Consider the following 21,736-nt stretch of genomic DNA (forward strand, 5'->3'; position numbering starts at 1 on the left):
TGCTTGTCAGTGGTGTCAGACTTCAGCAATTCCTCCTCACTCCTCCACTCTCTGCGGTCTGGCCCAGCCAGTCAGTCTTGGTTCTTGGGTGTGGGACCACATTTCCTTTGACACGTTATAGAAAACTCAACTCCTGTCGGTTGCATCGTACATCCAGTCAAGCAGAGATTTCAGTCTTGGTTCTCGGATGTGTGACCACATTTCCTTTGACACGTTATAGAAAACTCAACTCCTATCGGTTCCATCGTACATCCAGTTAAGCAGAGATTTCAGTCTTGGTTCTTGGGTGTGGGACCACATATCCTTTACACATGTCATACCCAAAGAAAACTCAACTTCTATGGGTTGCATTGTCCATCCACTCAAGCAGAGATTTCAGTTTTTGTTCTTGGGTGTTTAACCATATTTTAGATTGTAAGCTCTGACAAGCAGGGCCTTCTGATTCCTCCTGTATTGAATTGTATTGTAACTGTACTGTTTGCCCTCACATTGTAAAGCACTGCGCAAACTGTTGGCGCTATATACCGTATTTTTCGCTCCATAAGACGCACCTAGGTTTTAGAGGCAGAAAACAGGAAAAAAAAATTCTGAACTAATGGACTGCGGACACAGTACAGGAGATGACCAGAGACTGCGGACACAGTACAGGAGATGACCAGAGACTGCGGACATAGTACAGGAGATGACCAGAGACTGCGGACACAGTACAGGAGATGACCGGAGACTGCAGACATAGTACAGGAGATGACCGGAGACTGCAGACATAGTACAGGAGATGACCAGAGACAGATGACCAGAGACTGCGGACACAGTGCAGGGGATGACCAGAGACTGCGGACACAGTACAGGGATGACCAGAGACTGCGGACACAGTACAGGAGATGACCAGAGACTGCGGACACAGTACAGGAGATGACCAGAGACTGCGGACACAGTACAGGGATGACCAGAGACTGCGGAGAGCACAGGGATGACCAGAGACTGCGGAGAGCACAGGGATGACCAGAGACTGCGGACAGCACAGGGATGACCAGAGACTGCGGACAGCACAGGGATGACCAGAGACTGTGGATAGTACAGGGGATGACTGCTGACCTTTGGGGAGGAGGGGGAGGTACCTGAATTTGACAGATACCCTCTCCCACTTCCGCGGAGTTGTTCTTTCATCTTACCTGTTCCTCTATCCAGCGGCGCGCTGTCTTCCCGGCTTCTGTAATGGCGCTCGGCATGACAGCCGGGTGCCCAGTGCGCATGAGCGAGAAGCACTTGCGCTTTGTGATTGGTCCGGCGGCTTCTGGGATCTGTCATGTGTCCCAGGTGCCGCCTTACCATTCACAAAAAGCACCGCTTCCTGCGCATGCGCACTTGGCACCCGGCTGTCATGCCCACACTACAGAAGCCGGGAAGACCGCGCCGCTGGATAGAGGAACGGGTAAGATGAAAGAACAACTCCACGGAAGTGGGAGCGGGTATCTGTCAAATTCAGGTACCCGCTCCCCCCCCCCTCCCCAAAGGTCAGCAGTCATCTCTAGAAGGTCCCGCTGTAGAGCTGAGCGGCCGGCCCGGTATTCTGACACGGCGGCAGTGGAAATACCGGACCGGCCGCTCCATATTCGCTCCATAAGACGCACTGACATTTTCCCCCCTTTTTTGGGGGGAAAAAAGTGCGTCTTATGGTGCGAAAAATACGGTAAATCTTGTATAATAATTTCTTCTACATGTGTCATAGAAACCCAAAGAAAACTCAACTCCTGTGGGTTGCATCATACGTTCACTCAAACAGAGATTTCAGGTTCCTGGGTGTTTGACCACATTTCCTGTACACATGTTGTCATAGAGATCTGAAGAATACTCAACTCCTGTGGGTTGCATTGTACATCCACTCAAGCATAGATTTCAGTCTTGGTTCTTGGGTGTGTGACCACATTCCCTCTACACGTGTCATAGAAACCCAAAGAAAACTGAAATCCTATGGAGAAACTGTAGTTGATTGCTGTATGGAAGCTGGTGTGCCTTTCTGCATTATGTAGAAGGGAAAAGTTATTGTTGATGTCTCCATATTGTCTACTCTCCACTGGGAAAAACAGGTGATAATTGTCTCTCAAGCTTCCGAGTATTTTAAAATGGAGGGGAGGGAGCCAGCCCTGTATTTATTTATTCATGCTTTTATCTCCTAATGTACTATTGGATAACACAGTATTTTGTATTCTGACCTAGGCGTCTGAACAATAATGAGATCTCAAATCTGGAAACCACTGGTCTCTTCAAGAAACTTCCACACCTCAAGAAGATGTAAGTGTACCACTACCTCAGTTATTACCTGGTTCTTTCCCAAACAATACATGGGATACGTCAAAAAGATTAGCAACCAGCAGAGGGAGAACAATCTTCTCCTTGAGGAACTGTGAATATTGGACAATCCAAAACCATGAGGTCTGTGGCTACCCTGCACCACTGCACAGCTATTGATATCCAGTACAATCTCAGGAACACTGCACAGTACAGGAGGACACTCTTCTCTAAGCTCAAGGTCCTGGACACTGCTGTGAATGTCCAGTATCTGGAACCCTCTGAGAACAGTCTCAGACCAAGCCACCTCTGTCATTTATATCACAAAAGCTCACAGTCATCAGGAATCAATTCTGGGGGACACAATCCATAGGCTGCCTCAGGGGCAATAGCCTCCTGAGGCTTGGAATTCTACTTGCTGGGGGAAATCTTTTCAGGGCTCCAGACTATTTATCAGTTGCCCAACCACCATCTGGGTGCAGCTCCCCAAAGATTGGCTAGACCTGATCAATATTCAGGCTGGCCATTTGAATTCTACCTCCCTAAGCACTAGAAACTTCTTCTAGAGGCAGACGGAAGCAATCAAACTCCCAGCCTGTGAAACCCTGAACAGATCAGCCAAAACAATCTCCTGCTTCCTTGATTACTGAAGGAGCCAAAAACTAAATTTGCCTAGCAGCCTAAGTAGGAGGGTGCTACATAAGTTATACTTCCAAGATATATGGATATATGCAGTTTATAGGTGCATTAAATAGACCTTCACCCTACCCAACCACTTTCTCTTTCCTCTGTACCATTTAGATATTTTTTATTACTTACTTGGGTATTTTTTTGGGGGCCGCCTTCCAACACTTCCTGCATTCTCTTCGTACATTGCTCGCAGGCTCATGGGATGCACACATCATCCATCACAGGAGGGTGCGGGGTACTCTTCTGCACATGCTCGGAATTGCATAATTTGGGAGGCTGTCTCTTAGTGTTTTTAAAGCCAGCCGCTTCAGGGGGCAGCTGCAGGAACTAGGACAATTACAAAAGACCAAAACCCCCCTCCCCGATGATGTCAGAAGAAGATGGCAGCTCAGATCTTGGTGTTGAGGAGCAGATCCCTAAAGAACAATACTGGATAGCTGGATGTATATGTTTTCTGTGCAAAACCCTGCTATAGAGGTACAAGAGGGGGTAAAAATAGAAGGGAGGGGGTAGTGAGGTTCCCCCTTTAAAGGATAACCTTTTCCAATAAAGTGACCATGCAGACTAGGGACCCCATTAGGTTCATATAAATTAATCAGATTTTAAATATTGATAACTGATAAAATACCCAGGTTAAAGATGCATCTTCTATATTTTTCTAAACTGAGGGGAGGCATGGGCCTACTGAATACTCCATACTGTCAAGCATCCCCTGTAGCCAGAATAGCAGACTGCTGTAACTGGGCTGCTAAACACTGGGTATGTATGGAGTTGGATGATTCTAATAACCTAGCCATAGGTTTGCCTTGGCTTTCCTCAACTTTACACCTGCACTGAGCTCAGAGCATGCCCTACCTTGGGTAGTACCATCCAGGTCGCCAGGGAAACCTTCAAACTTATCAGATATTAATTATTGTAGATGCCACACATGTAGACCAAGTTCTTTCCCTCTGAAGTCTGGCTGAAATACTCCCCGCTTTGTTTCCATTCCCATGCTGGCTAGTTTCCCGGAAGCTGCATCCATTGGACGCCCACCCCTAGTCTCACTTCTAGGAGTAAGCATTTCCCTGTTGCAAAGTGTGTGAGCCTTTCCACTGCTACGGTAGGGAAAGACAGAGTGACAGTTTTCCTTTAAAAAGATAAAGACCCTCATAGCCATAATTCTGGTATGTATAAGGTATTTCGGATGATTTTATGCAACAAAATGGCTATATTGCCTATTTCTAAGTCTCATACATCAGTGGGATCTGGATGCGGGGGATGGGCACAAGCGACCCCCTTAGACTTCCTGTAATCTTTTTATTACCAATATATCTGTGGATTCTGTTTTATCTCTGTATATTCTTTTGCTCTCCTGTAACCAGAGTAATGCAATATATGTGAGACCTCATTTATTTAGTCATCTGATATGTCTAATGTTACTTTTTATCTCATTTAATAAAATACTTGCGAAAGAAAGAATGGTTATATATTGAAAGCTCACAGCAGCTTACTAATTCTCTCTACTAATATTTTTTCACAAATGCCAGACAGGAGATACTTAAAAAATAGATTCACCACAGCTACATGGGGTTGCCTGAGTATAGACCTCCTTTAATTCTACCATTTGTATAAATGTGTCTTCCAGCAACCTGAGCAACAACAAGATCTCCGAAATTGAAGATGGAGCATTTGAAGGGGCAGCGTCAGTGAGCGAATTACACCTGACAGCCAATCACCTGGAGTCAGTGCGTAGTGCCATGTTCCGCGGTCTGGAAGGGCTGAGGACGCTGTGAGTAGAGAAAAATGATTTGTTCATTATAAATATTAAGGGCCTTTGTTGACAGTAGTCAAGTGGGTTTTCCATTTTCATACAAGTCTATTGGGGTTGCATAACCAGAAGGTCAACTGCAGGTCTGCAGGACATCAACTGCAGGTCAAATGCACCTGTCAATGAATTCTGAATGATCTCAAACTGATGTCAAGCTGAAACCATCGACACAATTCCAAAGACCATCAACACAAGACCTTATAAAGAAGTTCCAGTTTTGTACATAATGGAATATAAACGTGGAAGGTCATGCTATAGATGGAAAATTGTATTCTGCTGCTTATATTTAGCATGTATACATTACTGAACATATGCCTGTGAAGGTTCTTATTTTTCCAGGTCATGGTATTTCTAGTAGTAATTAGTCATGTTCAGCTTTACTTGTTCTGTAGCGTTGAAGATGTTTTGTAACTTGTCCAGGTCACTTCTGCAGTTTTAATTCTCCAATTCTTCAGTTCTTGTTGTCTAGAGCACCTCCGCTTGTTCTGTAATGTTGAAGAAATTTTGAAGCTTATCTAAGCAAAATCTTCAGCTCTAATTATCCGGGCCACTTCTTCAGTTATGATTGTCCAAGCCTATTCTTCACTTCTAATTGTCCAAGCCACTTCTTATTGTTCTGATTGTCCAGGCCACTTCTTCAGTTATGATTGTCCAAGCCTATTCTTCACTTCTCATTGTCCAAGCCACTTCTTCAGCTCTATTTATCCAGTCAACTTCCTCTTGTTCTGTAATGTTGAGAGGCAATTCATAGCTTATCCAAGCAATTTCTTCAGTTCTAATTGTCCAGGCCACTTTAACAACTCCATTGTTCAGGCCATTTCCTCTTGTTCTGGAATGTTGAAGGCACTTCCTAGCTTATCTAAGCAACTTCTGCAGTTCTATGCAGTTCTAATTGTCCAGGCCACTTTTTTATTGCTCATTGCCCAGGCTAATTCTTTGGATCTAATTGTCCAAGCCACTTCTTCAGTTCTATTTGTTCAGGCCACTTCCTCTTGTTCTGTAATGTTGAAGGCACTTCCTAGTTTATGCAAGCTATTTCTTCAGTTCTACCTGTCCAGAATACTTTTTCAGTTCTGTTTGCCCGGGCCACCTCTTCAATTCTGTTTGTTTAGGCCAATTCCTCTTGTTTTGTAATGTTGAAGGCACTTCTTATTGTTCTGATTGTCCAAGCCACTTCTTCAGTTCTATTTATCCAGGCAACTTCCTCTTGTTCTGTAATGTTGAAGGCACTTCGTAGCTTATATAAGCAATTTCTTCAGTTCTAATTGTCCAGGTCAGTTCTTCAATTCTATCTGTTCAAGTCACTTCCTCTTGTTCTGAAATGTTGAAGGTACTTCCTTGCTTATCAAAGCAATTTATTCAGTTCTAATTGTCGATGCCACTGCTTTGTTTCTAATTGCCCAAGCCACTTTTTCAGTTTTGATTGTCCAGACCAGTTTGGTTCTGATTGCCCAGGCCACTTCTTCGGTTCTAATTGTCCAAGCCAGTTCTTCAGTTCTATTTGCCCAGGTCACTTCTTTCTGTTCTGTAATATTGAGGGTGTTTCATAGCCTATCCAAGCAATTTCATCAGTTCTAATTGTCTGGGCATATTCTTCATTTCTGATTGTCCCGTCCACTTCTTTGATTCTATTTGTCCAGGCCACTTCCTCTTGTTCTGTAATGTCGAAGGCGCTTCCTAGCTTATCCAAGCTATTTCTTCAGTTCTAATTGTCCAGTACATCTGTCCAGGCCAGCCTTTTGCAACCAGGGTGCCCATGCATCTTGAGGTGCCTTTAGGTTTCCTCAGGGGTGCCTTGGAAAAACACCTAAAATTGGATACAAGCCAGTGGATAGATCAAGCCTGCCTTTTATTTACACAAAGCCACAGGTTTTCATTGTGCGCTTCTAGCTGCCGGCATCCTTACCGCCAATGATGTCATTAGTTGATAAGGAAGATGTTGGACACCAACATAGCATCCTTGTTTGCCCCACCCTGGCCCCTTTCCATTAGCACTGGGGTGACATTAGCTCTGTGTGAGTGAGAAACTGAGGGAGAAGAGAAACACTGGAATACTAGACAGTATCAGTGTGCAAAGGTGTGTTGTGTAGGAATAAATCACCTCTAACGTTGGGTGTCCTACATGTGTGGATATTTCTGCATTATGTAAAACTATTAGTTTTGTTTTTTACATTTCAGAATGGCGTACCTTGAGATTGTGCATCATTTTAAAGGGTGCCTTGACTGAAAAAAGGCCACTTCTTCAGTTCTGATTGTCCCGTCCACGTCTTTGATTCTATTTGTCCAGGCCACTATCTTTTGTTCTGTAATGTTGAAGACACTAACTAGCTTATTCAAGAAATCTATTCAGTCCTAATTGTCCAGGCCACTTCTTCAGTTCCGATTGTCCCATCCACTTCTTTGATTCTGTTTGTCCAGGCCACTTCTTCAGTTCCGATTGTCCCATCCACTTCTTTGATTCTGATTGTCCAGGCCACTTCCTCAGTTCTGATTGTCCCGCCCACTTCTTTGATTCTGTTTGTCCAGGCCACTTTCTCTTGTTCTGTAATGTTGAAGGCACTAACTAGCTTATCCAAGCAATCTATTCAGTTCCAATTGTCCAGGCCACTTCTTCAGTTCTAATTGTCCAGGCCACTTCTTTGATTCAAATTGTCCAGGCCACTTCTTCAGTTCTGATTGTCCCGCCCACTTCTTTGATTCTGATTGTCCAGGCCACTTTTTCTTGTTCTGTAATTTTGAAGGCACTAACTAGCATATCCAAGCAATCTATTCAGTTCTAATTGTCCAGGCCACTTCTTCAGTTCTGATTGTCCCATCCACTTCTTTGATTCAAATTGTCCAGGCCACTTCTTCAGTTCTGATTGTCCCATCCACTTCTTTGATTCAAATTGTCCAGGCCACTTCTTCAGTACTGATTGTCCCGCCCACTTCTTTGATTCTAATTGTCCAGGCCACTTCTTCAGTTCTGATTGTCCCGCCAACTTCTTTGATTCTCTTTGTCCAGGCCACTTCTTCAGTTCTGATTGTCCCGCCCACTTCTTTGATTCTCTTTGTCCAGGCCACTTCTTCAGTTCTGATTGTCCCGCCCACTTCTTTGATTCTGTTTGTCCAGGCCACTTCTTCAGTTCTGATTGTCCCGCCCACTTGTTTGATTCTGTTTGTCCAGGCCACTTCTTCAGTTCTGATTGTCCCGCCCACTTCTTTGATTCTGATTGTCCAGGCCACTTTCTCTTGTTCTGTCATGTTGAAGGCACTAAATAGCTTAGCCAAGCAATCTATTCAGTTCCAATTGTCCAGGCCACTTCTTCAGTTCTAATTTTCCAAGCCACTTTTTTGGTTGCAAATGTCCAAGCCACTTCCTATTGTTTTGTATTGGTGAAGACATTTAATAGCTTACTCAAGCCACTTCTTCATTTCTAAGTGGCTTGTACCATTAGAACTAATTTTCCTAACAACTTATTCAGTTCCAACTGTCCAAACCACTTCTTCAATAGAACTGAAGAAGTGGCTCGGATAAGCTATGAAACGTCTTCAACATTACAGAACAATAAAAAGTGGCTTGGATAAATGTTTTTAACATTACAGAACAAGTCAAGTTGAATGTGACTAACCACTACTAGACATTACTGGACAGTTGTGTGTTAAACTGCGAGCCTGCACGGCAGGACTGCACATGAATGAACATTAGAAGCAAATGGCTAATTTGTTTCTGGTTAAGGCAGCATGTCGCTCTCAATTCAATTTACAATCCAGGTCATTCACAAAATGAAGCTCATTGCTGTGCTTGTGATTTCTGCTTCACAGGATGCTCAGAAATAACCGGGTCAGCTGTGTGCACAATGATAGCTTCACCGGCCTCAGGAACGTTCGCCTCTTGTCCCTGTACGACAATCAGATCAGCACAATCACTCCAGGAGCCTTTGACACACTGCAGTCTCTCTCCACGCTGTAAGTAGACATTAGTTGGAGGTAAGAAGGAAAGAGCAACCGGTTAGGAATAGGATTAGCTAAGTAGGCAACATAGACCCCATACATAGAGTTCTCACAGATTAGTCCATTGAGTGTTCTTTGAAGGATGCTTTTGTTTGCCATGTTTTTATAGCCATATGAACATTAACTTCCATGGGGGCCATTTTTGAGATCTGACAATATGTATCATCAGGCAAACTGCAGAGCCTGCTACAGTCTTTGGCACACAGAACACTATCAAAGTGAACCTGTTATTCACAGTCAATTGTCTCTCTGAACAAGCAATAAAAGCACTTTTAAACATGCCCCCATTCACTTACGTAGGTCCAAGCATTGTGGAAAAATGTATAAAAGTTCTCAGCCGAAACACTGAAAGCACAGCTTCTACGTAGACCCACACTTAGAGTTTGATGTGATGAATTCACAGTACATGCAGCTACTGAGGTCAGGGATGACTTGTTTTAAAGCTGTTCTACTGCTAGTTACAATTATATAAATATGTTAATATCTATAATCTGGGCACAGGTGGGCTTTAACTAGATTAGCTCTTTGGACATATTACACACATCCAAAGAGTGAAGGGTTAAACACAACCAGTTTCCTCAGTTGACTTCCAAGTGAAAGTGATTCATTGGCTATCTAGCTGGGACAATATATACAAGGGGGGTGGGCACCCAATGCTAGTAGTACAATAGTTTATAATTAGTTTGTAATGTAGCCATTCTCAACCAGGGTTCCTCCCAGGGGCGGACTGACCATTTCGGGTGCTGGGGCACTGCCCGAGGGCTCAGGGTCAGTAGGGGGCCCCATGAGATGCCCCTGGTACCTTTTCATAGGCTTTTTTGGGTGTGGTTTGAGTGTTGGCGAGGACACAGAGGCCCCATGATCCCCTATTGCCTGGGGGCCCCATGAGTTGTCAGTCCGCCCCTGGTTCTTCCCGAAGTTGCTGGGGATTCCTTGAGCTGTAGCTGATTGATATCCCATTTGATGGTGCCTGCATAGTTCCAATGAAATGCTATTTGGCAAAACCATCAGTATGACAGAATTATCGCTAGTTACCAAATATTCAGTATGCTAAGGGACAATATAATCCCTAGAACAATAACTTGAATGTCAAAAAATAAAGTGCAAGTATTATAAGATGCAGTTCTCAGAATACGCCGTAGCTCCACCCAATATATAATGCACTATGAACGCCTTTGGCAACGCCCATAATGACGTCTTTTTTTGGGTGGAGCAACGGCGTATGACATCATTGCATCGCGGATCGCGGCCATCTTGTGGGTTGGAAACACCTGTTGATATCTCATATGCTGAACACTGTTCGCTGTTTTGTAAGTGCAATGCTTTTATTAAATTCTGGTTTTTCAAAATTACTACACTATGAATGGTACTGCTCTTCTTTGTATATATTGTGGCAGTGCGGTATCCTGCCACGGTCTAAATCAAGGCTATAACCCAGGATTCTCAACTCTACAGGTTGAGGGGCTCCATGCGGTTTACTTAATGCAGAGGAAACTGGTTTGTCAGTTTCCTCGTTGGTTCGTAAAGCCCGTTTTGGGACTTGGGGCCTGGAGAAATCTTGGGAAGTGAATCTTCAAAGTGAATTGGGAGGGATGAAATCTCCAATCCTGGGTCCATGTTTTCAGAACCCCCAGCACAATAATTGCACAGGTACGTGCAGGACTTTTTCTAGAGGCCAAACCATGGTTCTAGGCTCCACCCCGGCAGACAGAAGGTCATTGCCCAGGAGTCAGGAGGACTCAACCTAGGAGAGGTTGGAGCCAGAGCATGAAGGGGCTGCTAGCTGTATACCTGAGAGAGCCAGGAGGCTGAATATTTGTTTAATTTGTATTGATGGTGGAAACATATTGTACAGAACTTTCCTTTAAATAAAATTGGGCTAAAAGGCCCTTAAAGAAGAAGAAAGCGAGTGGTTGTGTGCTGTAATAGCTCTTCCCTTTATGTTAGTTCTTACAATATACATCTGGGATTATTAGGTCATCCATTTGGCTTTACGCCTTGGAGTAAGCTGTAGCAGAAAGGAAAACGGTGAAGAGATCTGTTGGGATCCTCAGCCACCAAAATATATCATACACGCTTTTTGGCCGCTTGATTTGCAGTCATTCTTTCCAGCAAGAGGCTATGTGTGCTGGTCGATGGTGGAGGATTCCTTCTTTCTCAAGCACTTCTACCTCTTTCGACTCATGGATTTTGGGACTTCCAGCTGCACCATATGGACTTATTCTGAGAACTGCATTTTATAATACTTGCACTTTTTTTTTTGACATTCCAGTTATTGTTCTTGGGAATATATATTTCCCTTAGCATATTGACTATTTGGTAATTAGCGCTGCATCTTGTTATTCATTATTAATTGTTTGTCTCCAACGTTCTTGTCAGCTGCTCCTTTACCATTCACGTTGCTCCTAGCGCAGGTTGTTACTGTGTATAGTTACATGACAGATTTATCATTTTACCTGTTTGTTGGCATTCACCAATGTAAGGGGCTTTTTCCCTCATGACTGCCCGATAAATTGGTTTTAATAAATTTTTCCTTGAGACCTGAGAATTATTCTAGGGGTTCTTCTGCTGCAAAAAGGTTGAGAAAGGCTCTTCAAGAGCAAACTTTCTCAATGCTGTTAACATGGAGGAACCCTTGAAATCACTTTCTGATCTTGGGGAACTCCTGGTAACAGTTATATTTACAGCTCATGGTACAGTAGCTTAACGGTCAATAGTAAAAATATTCATTGAGAAGATTGTCTGAGAGGCAGAAATTGCTCATTGCTTAAGGATCCCCTATCAACCTCTGGAGGAACCCTAGGTTTCCATGAGTCCCTGGTTGAGAAACACTGTTCCAGGTCCTGAACATTTGGAGAGCAAGATTTAGTGGCACTCCAGATTTGGGATCACATCTTTGTTACTAAAGTGGTATTTATGTCAGCCCAGAACACTCTAACTTTTTGTTGAGAAAGGCTCTTCTAGAGCAAACTTTCTCAATGCTGTTAACATGGAGGAACCCTTGAAATCACTTTTTGATCTTGGGGAACTCCTGGTAACAGTTATATTTACAGCTCATGGTACAGTAGCTTAACGGTCAATAGTAAAAATACTCATTGAGAAGATTGTCTGTCTGAGAGGCAGAAATTGCTCATTGTTTAAGGATCCCCTATCAACCTCTGGAGGAACCCTAGGTTTCCATGAGACCCTGGTTGAGAAACACTGTTCCAGGTCCTGAACATTTGGAGAGCAAGATTTAGTGGCACTCCAGATTTGGGATCACATCTTTGTTACTAAAGTGGTATTTATGTCAGCCCAGAACACTCTAACTTTTTGTTGAGAAAGGCTCTTCTAGAGCAAACATTCTCAATGCTGTTAACATGGAGGAACCCTTTAAATCACTTTCTGATCTTGGGGAACTCCTGGTAACAGTTATATTTACAGCTCATGGTACAGTAGCTTAACGGTCAATAGGAAAAATACTCATTGAGAAGATTGTCTGTCTGAGAGGCAGAAATTGCTCATTGTTTAAGGATCCCCTATCAACCTCTGGAGGAACCCTAGGTTTCCATGAGACCCTGGTTGAGAAACGCTGTTCCAGGTCCTGAACATTTGGAGAGCAAGATTTAGTGGCACTCCAGATTTGGGATCACATCTTTGTTACTAAAGTGGTATTTATGTCAGCCCAGAACACTCTAACTTTTTGTTGAGAAAGGCTGTTCCAGAGCAAACTTTCTCAATGCTTTTAACATGGAGGAATCCTTGAAATCACTGTCTGGTCTCCCAGAACTCCTGCTAATAGTTATATCTACAGAGAAATGCTTCTTACGTTTGTAGTCATTGGGAAGAATACCCTCCTTAGAGATAGCTAAATAGTTTCAGTGGTGTCAGTGGTTGCTTACCTAAGAGGCAGAAATTGCTCATTGCTCAAGGAACCCTTAGCAACCTCTGGAGGACCCCTAGGGTTTCCTGGGACCCTAGTCGAGAAAAGCCGTTCCAGAGCCTAAACATTCAGAGAGCAAGATTTTGTGGTACTCCAGATTTTTGATCCCATCCTTGTTACTAAAGTGGTATTTATGTCAACCCAGAACGCTCTAACTTTTTGTTGAGAAAGGCTGTTCTCACATGGTCTTGGGGAACTCCTGGTAATAGTAATACCTACAGTTCATGGTACAGTAGCTTAATGGTCAATGAGAACAATGCTCCATACATCTATAGTCATTAAAAAGATCATTGGTGTCTGAGAGGCAGAAATTGCTCATTGCTCATGAAACCCTAGAAACCTCTGGAGGAACCCTAAATATTCTCGGGACCCTGGTTGAGAAAAGCTGTTCTAGAGCCTGAACGTTCTTGGAGCACGATTTCGTGGTACTCCCCTTGCAAAGTAAAAATTCCTTTGCAAAATGAACAGTCTATTTCCCTCTAGGACAGTGGTCTCCAAACTGTGGCCCGAGGGCCAGATGTGGCCGTTTGGTTGCTTTTAATTGGCCCTTGGGGCATTATTTCATCCACTGATACCAACAGTGGTGCATAATTCCCCCCACTGACACCAATGATGGGGCACAATTCCTCCCAATGATATCAGCGATGGGGCACAATTTCTCTCAATGCTCCATACATCTATAGTCATTAAAAAGATCATTGGTGTCTGAGAGGCAGAAATTGCTCATTGCTCAAGGAAACCCTAGAAACCTCTGGGGGAACCCTAAATATTCTCGGGACCCTGGTTGAGAAAAGCTGTTCTAGAGCCTGAACATTCTTGGAGCACGATTTAGTGGTACTCCCCTTGCAAAGTAAAAATTCCTTTGCAAAAAGAACAGTCTATTTCCCTCTAGGACAGTGGTCTCCAAACTGTGGCCCGAGGGCCAGATGTGGCCATTTTCTTGCTATTAATTGGCCCTTGGGGCATTATTTCATCCACTGATACCAACAGTGGTGCATAATTCCCCCCCACTGACACCAATGATGGGGCACAATTCCTCCCAATGATACCAACGATGGGGTACAATTTCTCTCAATGCTCCATACATCTATAGTCATTAAAAAGATCATTGGTGTCTGAGCGGCAGAAATTGCTCATTGCTCAAGGAAACCCTAGAAACCTCTGGAGGAACCCTAGGATTCTCGGGACCCTGGTTGAGAAAAGCTGTTCTAGAGCCTGAACATTCTTGGAGAAAGATTTAGTGGTACTCCAGATTTGGGGCCACATCTTTGGTACTAGAGTGGTATTTAAATCATCCCAGAAAACCCTAACTATTTGTTTTGTTAGAACTCATGTTATGGCAAACCAAATTACTTTCTCTAGCAGTAGACATCCAGTAGCAGTACACATGAGCTTTTTAAGGTTTTCTCTATGTATTGGCTGGAATAATAGAAATGGTGCACTGGGATACTTACAGAACTCTAAAATGAGAATCATTTTAAAGGTTCATCTGGTGAAGAAAAACGGTTGAGAAAGGCTGTTCTAGAGCAAACTTTCTCAATGTTTTTTACATGGAGGAACTCTTGAAGTTACTTTCTGGTCTTGGGGAAATCCTACTGATCATTATATCTACAGCTTATGGTACAGTAGCTTAATGGTCAATAAGGACAATGCTGCTTCATTGGGATGAATACCCTCCTTTATAGATAGTTAAAAGATCATTGGTGACATTGATATCTGAGAAGAAGAAATTGCTCATTGCACAGGGCAACCCTAGAACCCTCTGGAGGAACCTTAGGGTTTAACAAAGGAAAGCTGTTCCAGAGCTTGAACAATCGGAAAGCAAGATTTGGTGGCACCCCAGATTTGGGACTGCATCTTTGGTACTAAAGTGGTAGTTATGTCAGCCCAGAATGTTTCTTTTGAGCTCATGTCTTCTGCAAATCAAGTTCCTTTCACCTGCAGTAGATTCGTTTTTTAGGCTTTTTCTATGCATTGGTTGGAATAGTTGCACTGGGATACATATAGAACTTTAATTCTTGCATTTTACAAAAAATGGAAAAATCTGCTTGGCCATGTGTAGTTCACATGCTTTCTTTTTTGAGTCAAATGTATGAAGGGAGAAAGTCTACGTATGCAGACAACCCCCCCATCTCCAATTAACTGCCAGTCAGCAACCCGCACCTAACAGCAGCCTCAGGAGAGAATCAGTGCATATTGAAAGACCTAAAGATATGTGTTAAGCCTTATCCACACAGTTAAATTGCAGAAACTGGATCTCACAATGAATTTTAATTATGAACACGTAATTGAATTTAATTGTGGTAATTTTAGAATAAGATAGATGTTAATTAAAAATCTTTCATTAAAGATTGTTTTTTTTCAGAGGTGGATGAAGAAATGATTAATTCCCAGTACTACATTAATGCAGTGCTTCTATATCTTGACAGAAACTTGCTGGCCAATCCTTTCAACTGCAACTGCCAGCTGGCCTGGCTCGGGGATTGGCTGAGAAGGAGGAAGATAGTAACGGGAAACCCTCGCTGCCAGAACCCGGACTTCCTACGCCAGATCCCGCTGCAGGATGTGGCCTTCCCTGACTTCAGATGTGAAGAAGGTTGGTTGTCAATTATATTGGCTGCTTTGTATTACCTTCCATAGTTTTTCTTGTCCATTCAATGGCCCAAGGTTTCCCATAAGAATGAGATGAGCTGGCACCTCTTTACATTTCCATAATGCCTCAAGTCTGCTGGAGAACGTTTTTTCCTGAACTCCAGACCCTTCTATTTCTGATCGCCTTTAGGGGTGGACCAGACTGTCTATTTCTTTTGGTAGGGAGTATACCCTCACTACCCCCATGGGTAAGAGCTCCAAAATGTCTCCAGTACATGGTGGCACTGTTGACAGCACCCACAGACAAAAGCCTTATCCTTCTCCTCCTCTCAAGTCTAGTCCACCCCTCAGCTTCTCCCCATGGGCCTTGTATTCTAGCTGGTGAATAGGAATGATGGGCATAAAGTGCTTCTTGGGAACATCTGGGTGGGAGGACAGGATCCAAAGAGGTCTACACCCTGTTATACTTTGCCCAATGAAAGTATCTTTTAATTCTTGAAAAACCTAACTCTTAAAGTAAATCTCCGTGCTTCTATGCAAGGCAACAGGATCAGTTATGTGTAATCCTTCATGTATGCATTGATTTATCTTCCTTTAACTACCCTGCTGTTCAGTCGCTGGAAGGAGGGTACTGTGTAAGCTATGACCTATGGGAGCTGAAGCTTACGCAGGGCTATGGACTCTCCATATGACAGTGCTGTTAGGCCCAGGTAAGTTACCCACCTTACCTGGAAACAGCCTTTCTCAAAAATTTTTTTAGCATGGAGGGGTCTTTTGAAATCATGTTTGGTTCTCCCAGAAACCCTGCTAAAACTTACTATATCTACAGCTCAGGCAACAGTGGTCAGTGAAGAGCTTCCTTAGATTTGGTGGTCAATGAAGTACCCCCCCCCCCCCTTACTTGGGTCAGTGGGAGAGGGACCACCTTACAACTGTGATCATTGGGAGAGGGGCCCTATTATATTGATGGTCAGGGAGAGAAGGGTCCCGTTACTTTGGTGGTCAGTGGGAGAAGGATCACCTTACAATTGTGGTCATTGGCAGAGGGGCCCAATTATATTGATGGTCAGGGAGAGAAGGGTCCTGTCACTTTGATGGTCAGTGGGGGAAAGGACCACTTTACAACTGTGGTCATTGGGAGAAGAGCCCTATTATATTGATGGTCAGGGAGAGAAGGGTGTCATTACTTTGATGGTCAGTGGGAGAATGACCACCTTACAATTGTGGTCATTGGAAGAGGGGTCCTATTATATTGATGGTCAGGGAGAGAAGGGTCCCATTACTTTGGTGGTCAGTGGGAGAAAGGACCACCTTACAACTGTGATCATTGGGAGAGGGGCCCTATTATATTGATGGTCAGGGCGAGAAGGGTCCCGTTACTTTGGTGGTCAGTGGGGGAAAGGACCACCTTACAATTGTGGTCATTAGGAGAGGGGCCCTATTATATTGATGGTCAGGGAGAGAAGGGTCCTGTCACTTTGATGGTCAGTGGGGGAAAGGACCACCTTACAATTGTGGTCATTGGGAGAGGGGCCCTATTATATTGATGGTCAGGGAGAGAAGGGTCCCATTATTTTGATGGTCAGTGGGAGAAGGACCACCTTACAATTGTGGTCATTGGGAGAGGGGCCCTATTATATTGATGGTCAGGGAGAGAAGGGTCCTGTCACTTTGATGGTCAGTGGGGGAAAGGACCACCTTACAATTGTGGTCATTGGGAGAGGGGCCCTATTATAGTGATGGTCAGAGAGAGAAGGGTCCCATTATTTTGATAGTCAGTGGGAGAAGGACCACCTTACAATTGTGGTCATTGGGAGAGGGGCCCTATTATAGTGATGGTCAGAGAGAGAAGGGTGCCATTATTACAATAATTGAAATACATTTAAAACGTATGCACCAAAGTACACCAGAAGCCATGTCAGCATTACATAAATAGTAAATACATATATGCAGGCATAGAGGATCGACGCGTTTTACAGTACAGTTGCTTTGTCACGATCCATGCCTATATTTTAATGTATTTCAGTCATTACAATAAAGATTTTTGTATTTTATTTGTTTGTAATGGTACATTTTTCAACTAGGGCACATTTAAAGTCCATTTTGTAATCAGTTCTCCCTACTTTTATGTGGGAGAGTTTGCACATATACTGGTATTGACATTTGGGATGGTGCCTTAGTTAAGAAATTAGAGGGAGGCTCCACCCACACCTAATGTATAAAAGGATGCCATTACACTGGTGGTCAGTGGCAGAGGGGTCCCAATGCAATGGTGTTCAGTGGTAGAATGGTCTCATTACACTGGTGGTCAGTGAGAGAAGGGACCCATTGTACTGGTGTTCAGTGGGAGAAGGGACCCATTGCACTGGTGTTCAGTGGGAGAAGGGACCCATTGTACTGGTGGTCAGTGGGAGAAGGGACCCATTGCACTGGTGGTCAGTGGGAGATGGGTCCCATTAAACTGGTGGCCACTGGGAGAAGGGTCCCATGACAATGGTGATCAGTGGGAGAAGGGACCCATTACAATGGTGGTCATAGGGAGAAGGGTCTCATTACACTGGTGGTCAGTGGGAGAAGGAACCCATTGCATTGGTGGTCAGTGGAGGAAGGGACCCATCGCACTGGTGGTCAGTGGGAGAAGGAACCTATTGTACTGGTGGGCAGTGGGAGAAGGGACCCGTTGAACTGATGGTCAATGGGAGAAGGGTCCCATGACAATGGTGGTCAGTGGGAGAAGGGACCCAGTACAATGGTGGTCATAGGGAGAAGGATCTCATTACACTGGTGGTCGGCAGGAGAAGGAACCCATTGCATTGGTGGTCAGTGGATGAAGGGACCCATTGCACTGGTGGTCAGTGGGAGAAGGAACCTATTGCACTGGTGGGCAGTGGGAGAAGGGACCCGTTGAACTGGTGGTCAATGGGAGAAGGGTCCGATTACACTGGTGGTTACTGGGAGAAGGGTCCAATGACAATGGTGTTCAGAGGGAGAAGGGTCTAATTACACTGGTGGTCACTGGGAGAACAGTCCCATGACAATGATGGTCAGTGGGAGAAGGGACTCATTACAATGGTGGTCATAGTGAGATGGGTCCCATTACACTGGAGACACAACAGGAAATTAGAGAAACTCTACAAAATGTGAATTTCCAGAAAAAAGACAGTTCTCACCAGAACAGGTGAGACCCACCCTCTTGTTGTGGTGACATCTTTATTTTTGGACTCAAGGTGAGTCTACAGTACATAGGGAGGAAATGGGCAGCAATAAAAACTTCAGAGTTTCTAAGAATGCCCTGTTTTTCCACACACCCTAATGTCTCTATATATTGTGTTTTATTGGACAGGTCAGGAGGAGCTGAGTTGTGCTCCACAGCCTCTGTGTCCTCAGGAATGTACCTGCCTGGACACCGTTGTCCGCTGCAGCAACAAACACCTATTGTCACTGCCAAAGGGTATCCCGAAGAATGTCACCGAACTGTAAGTATCATTCCAAGCGTCCTGTAAAGGAAACTTCCACTGGTAGACAGGGGCGGACCGACAACTCATGGGGCCCCCGGGCAATAGGGGATCATGGGGCCCCTGTGTCCTTGCCCAAACTCAAAAAAGCCTATGAAAAAGGTACCAGGGGCATCTCATGGGGCCCCATACTGACCCCAAGCCCTTGGGCAGTGCCCGAGTTTCCAAATGGTCAGTCCGCTCCTGCTGGTAGAAATATATAGGATACCGTTGCTGAATTTTCCTTCTGTAAACACTAGTTTCCTGGCTGTCATGCTAATCCCATCAGTAGTGTTGAGTCCCGCTCCAGAAGAAGAATGCAGATCAGGACCATTGTGGTGGGTCCACCTCTTCACTGCAATGGTTATCTGCTGATTTTGCCTAGGGAATAATGAAGAGGGTTTATACTTACCTTATTCCTCCCACCTGTAGGCTTCCTTCTCTTCTTGTGACCAATCCCTCAAAGCTCCAGTTGACGCCATATTGTACAGTGCAAACCAACAGTCCTGCACTGTATGAGGGGACCCCAAGGCCCAACCACATTCCAGAGGAGAGCACAACTGCTGGGGGAGCGAAGAAGAAGGTAAGTACAACAGCAAAGTTCTAGAGCCACTTCCAAAGGATAAAATCAACTTTATTGTTCAGTACAAGCACAGACACACCAACTTGGATCCTGATTCTAGCTTGTCCACCCCCTAGTGGGGCTTAATCATAGAGCACATGTGCTCTATATTTAAGCTCCATTAGGGGGTAAAACATGTATGAAAGCAAATCCTGGGTGGAGTGTCTGTGCTTGTGCTGAACAATAAAGTTGATGTTACCGTTTGTAAGTGGTGCGTAGCTCCAGAGCTTTGCTGGTATGCTTAGCGTATTCCTCGATCCCCCAGCAGCTGGTTCCCCCTTTTGCTGTAGGGTAAGCGTTTGAGAGTAGGGTAAGTATGTCATCTTATTTATCGCCTCCTAGACCAGGAATCACTAAATGGCGGACTGCAGTGCGGACCCATATCCAGAACCGGAAGTGGTTGCTACGTAGGAGCTGACTCTTTCCCCCACCCTACTGTCATTTTCACAGCAGAGCGGAGGGCGGGAGGCACAGCAGCGCTGGACGGAGGGTGGGAGCCAGAGCTGCCCAAGTTAACTTTTTAAGTTAACCGACAGGTGATTGGTTGCAAGGACACAGGGCGGTCCTAGAAACCAACCACCAACTTGTTAATATGGAAAGTTAGCTCGAGCATCTCCCGCCCCCATCATCCAGTGCTGCTGTGCCTCCCGCCCTCCATGCTACTGTGTGTCCCTGGGAAGTAGGAGAGCTAATGGGCTAGGACATGGCTGTGAAGGATGGAATGGGGAAGTGATGTGAAGGGGAGAGACGAGGACACTACTGTGGGGATGGGATGAAGGGGGGCACTGATGTGGGGGAGGGGTGATCTGTACAGGGCAGAGGACTCTACTGTTGGGGAAGGGGAGGAGCCATGATGTGAAGGGGGGGTTCAGAAGACTACTGTGAAGGGGTAACTGTGATGTGAAGTGAGGGCTGTGATCTAAAGGTGGGGGATTGTGATATGCAGGGGGGACTGAGGTAATGTAAGAACGGGAATGTGATCTAGGAGGGGGGGGCTGTGATGTGAAGGACCTCTGCTGGAACAAACTTTTCTGACCCAGACCTCCATGAATTTTACTTCAATACCCTGCCCTAGACAAAACCAGTAGTTAAACCTAGCTGTGGGGAGGGGGCCCCCAAAGTTCATATTTAAGCTGCTGCCACTCGCTCCAGGTCAGTGACTTGGCATTAAAGCCAGAAACAGCCAAGCAACTGCCATTTTTTTTTAGTTGGAAACCAACAATGGCAACCTTCCTATTTCTGCCAGTACAGGTTTCCCATAAGTGTACACATGTAGACCAAACAATCGCCTTTCCTTTAGTCTGATTTATGAAGGGTCATTTCTTATCCTCCTTGGAGCCCTTTAGCCTCTCACTTTGATTTTCTAGGCTCCCCCGGCAGCAGGAAGTAGAGATATGGACTAGGGGCCCATTTCTCATACTGATGTGGGGGGATGAAAGATGAGATCCAGTTCCAGTGTTCTCTCTAATGTTACTCTTACTGCATATAATCTGCTCCATTTATCATTCATCTGGAGGAAGATCTGTTCTATGCCCCCCCCCCCCCCGAAAAACCACCAGTAGGGGGAAAATGACAGTTGGAAACGAATGCTTGAATCTGATTAAGCATGGCGGAGCAACAGGGGATAGTTAGGAAAATATCAACTTGTCTAATATACACAACAACACATAGACTGTGTTGGGACAAGGTCATCTAGCACCCAGGGCGAATTATTATTTGTCAGCAACTCACCCCCCCCCCCCCCCCAAAAAAAAAAGTGAGCATAAATTTTCACACTTAACCCCTAAAAATAAATTCCCTTTGCAAGCCAAAGTTCTCCCCAAACAAAAATTTCCCCTCTTCCAGTACAAATCCCCCCTCCCGGCTCAAATCCTCTCCCTCTCCAAATCCCCCCTCCCAGCTCTCCCTCCCAAAATCCCCCCTCCTGGCACAAATCCTCTCCCTCCCCAAAGCCCCCCTCCCGGCTCAAATCCTCTCCCTCTCTAAATCCCCCATCCCGGCTCAAGTCCTCTCCCTCCCCAAATCCCCCCTCCTGGCACAAGTCCTCTCCCTCCCCAAATCCCCTCCCTTCCCAAATCCCCCCTCCCAGCTCAAATCCTCTTCCTCCCCAAATCCCCCCTCCCGGCTCAAATCCTCTTCCTCCCCAAATCCCCCCTCCCGGCTCAAATCCTCTCCCTTCCCAAATCCCCCCTCCCAGCTCAAATCCTCTTTCTTCCCAAATCCCCCCTCCTGGCTCAGATCCTCTCCCTCCCCAAATCCCCCCTCCTGGCTCAGATCCTCTCCCTCCCCAAATCCCCCCTCCCAGCTCAAATCCTCTCCCTCCC

General features: G+C 45.0%; 1 protein-coding gene across 1 annotated transcript in view; it reads left to right on the forward strand.

Moving 5' to 3' along the window:
• Positions 1-21,736, forward strand: part of SLIT1 (slit guidance ligand 1) — a 615,356-nt gene that overhangs the window by 463,254 nt on the left and 130,366 nt on the right. Inside the window, exons 17-21 of the mRNA XM_089662084.1 lie at positions 2,218-2,292; positions 4,607-4,750; positions 8,594-8,737; positions 15,134-15,300; positions 18,640-18,772. Of these exons, the coding sequence (XP_089518210.1) occupies positions 2,218-2,292; positions 4,607-4,750; positions 8,594-8,737; positions 15,134-15,300; positions 18,640-18,772 (663 nt within the window). The remainder of the gene's footprint in view (positions 1-2,217; positions 2,293-4,606; positions 4,751-8,593; positions 8,738-15,133; positions 15,301-18,639; positions 18,773-21,736) is intronic.

This window comes from Staurois parvus, unplaced genomic scaffold (genome assembly GCF_062004578.1).
Source record: "Staurois parvus isolate SC_StPar_1 unplaced genomic scaffold, SC_StPar_1.0 ptg001428l, whole genome shotgun sequence".
NCBI classification, from domain to species: Eukaryota; Metazoa; Chordata; class Amphibia; order Anura; family Ranidae; genus Staurois; species Staurois parvus.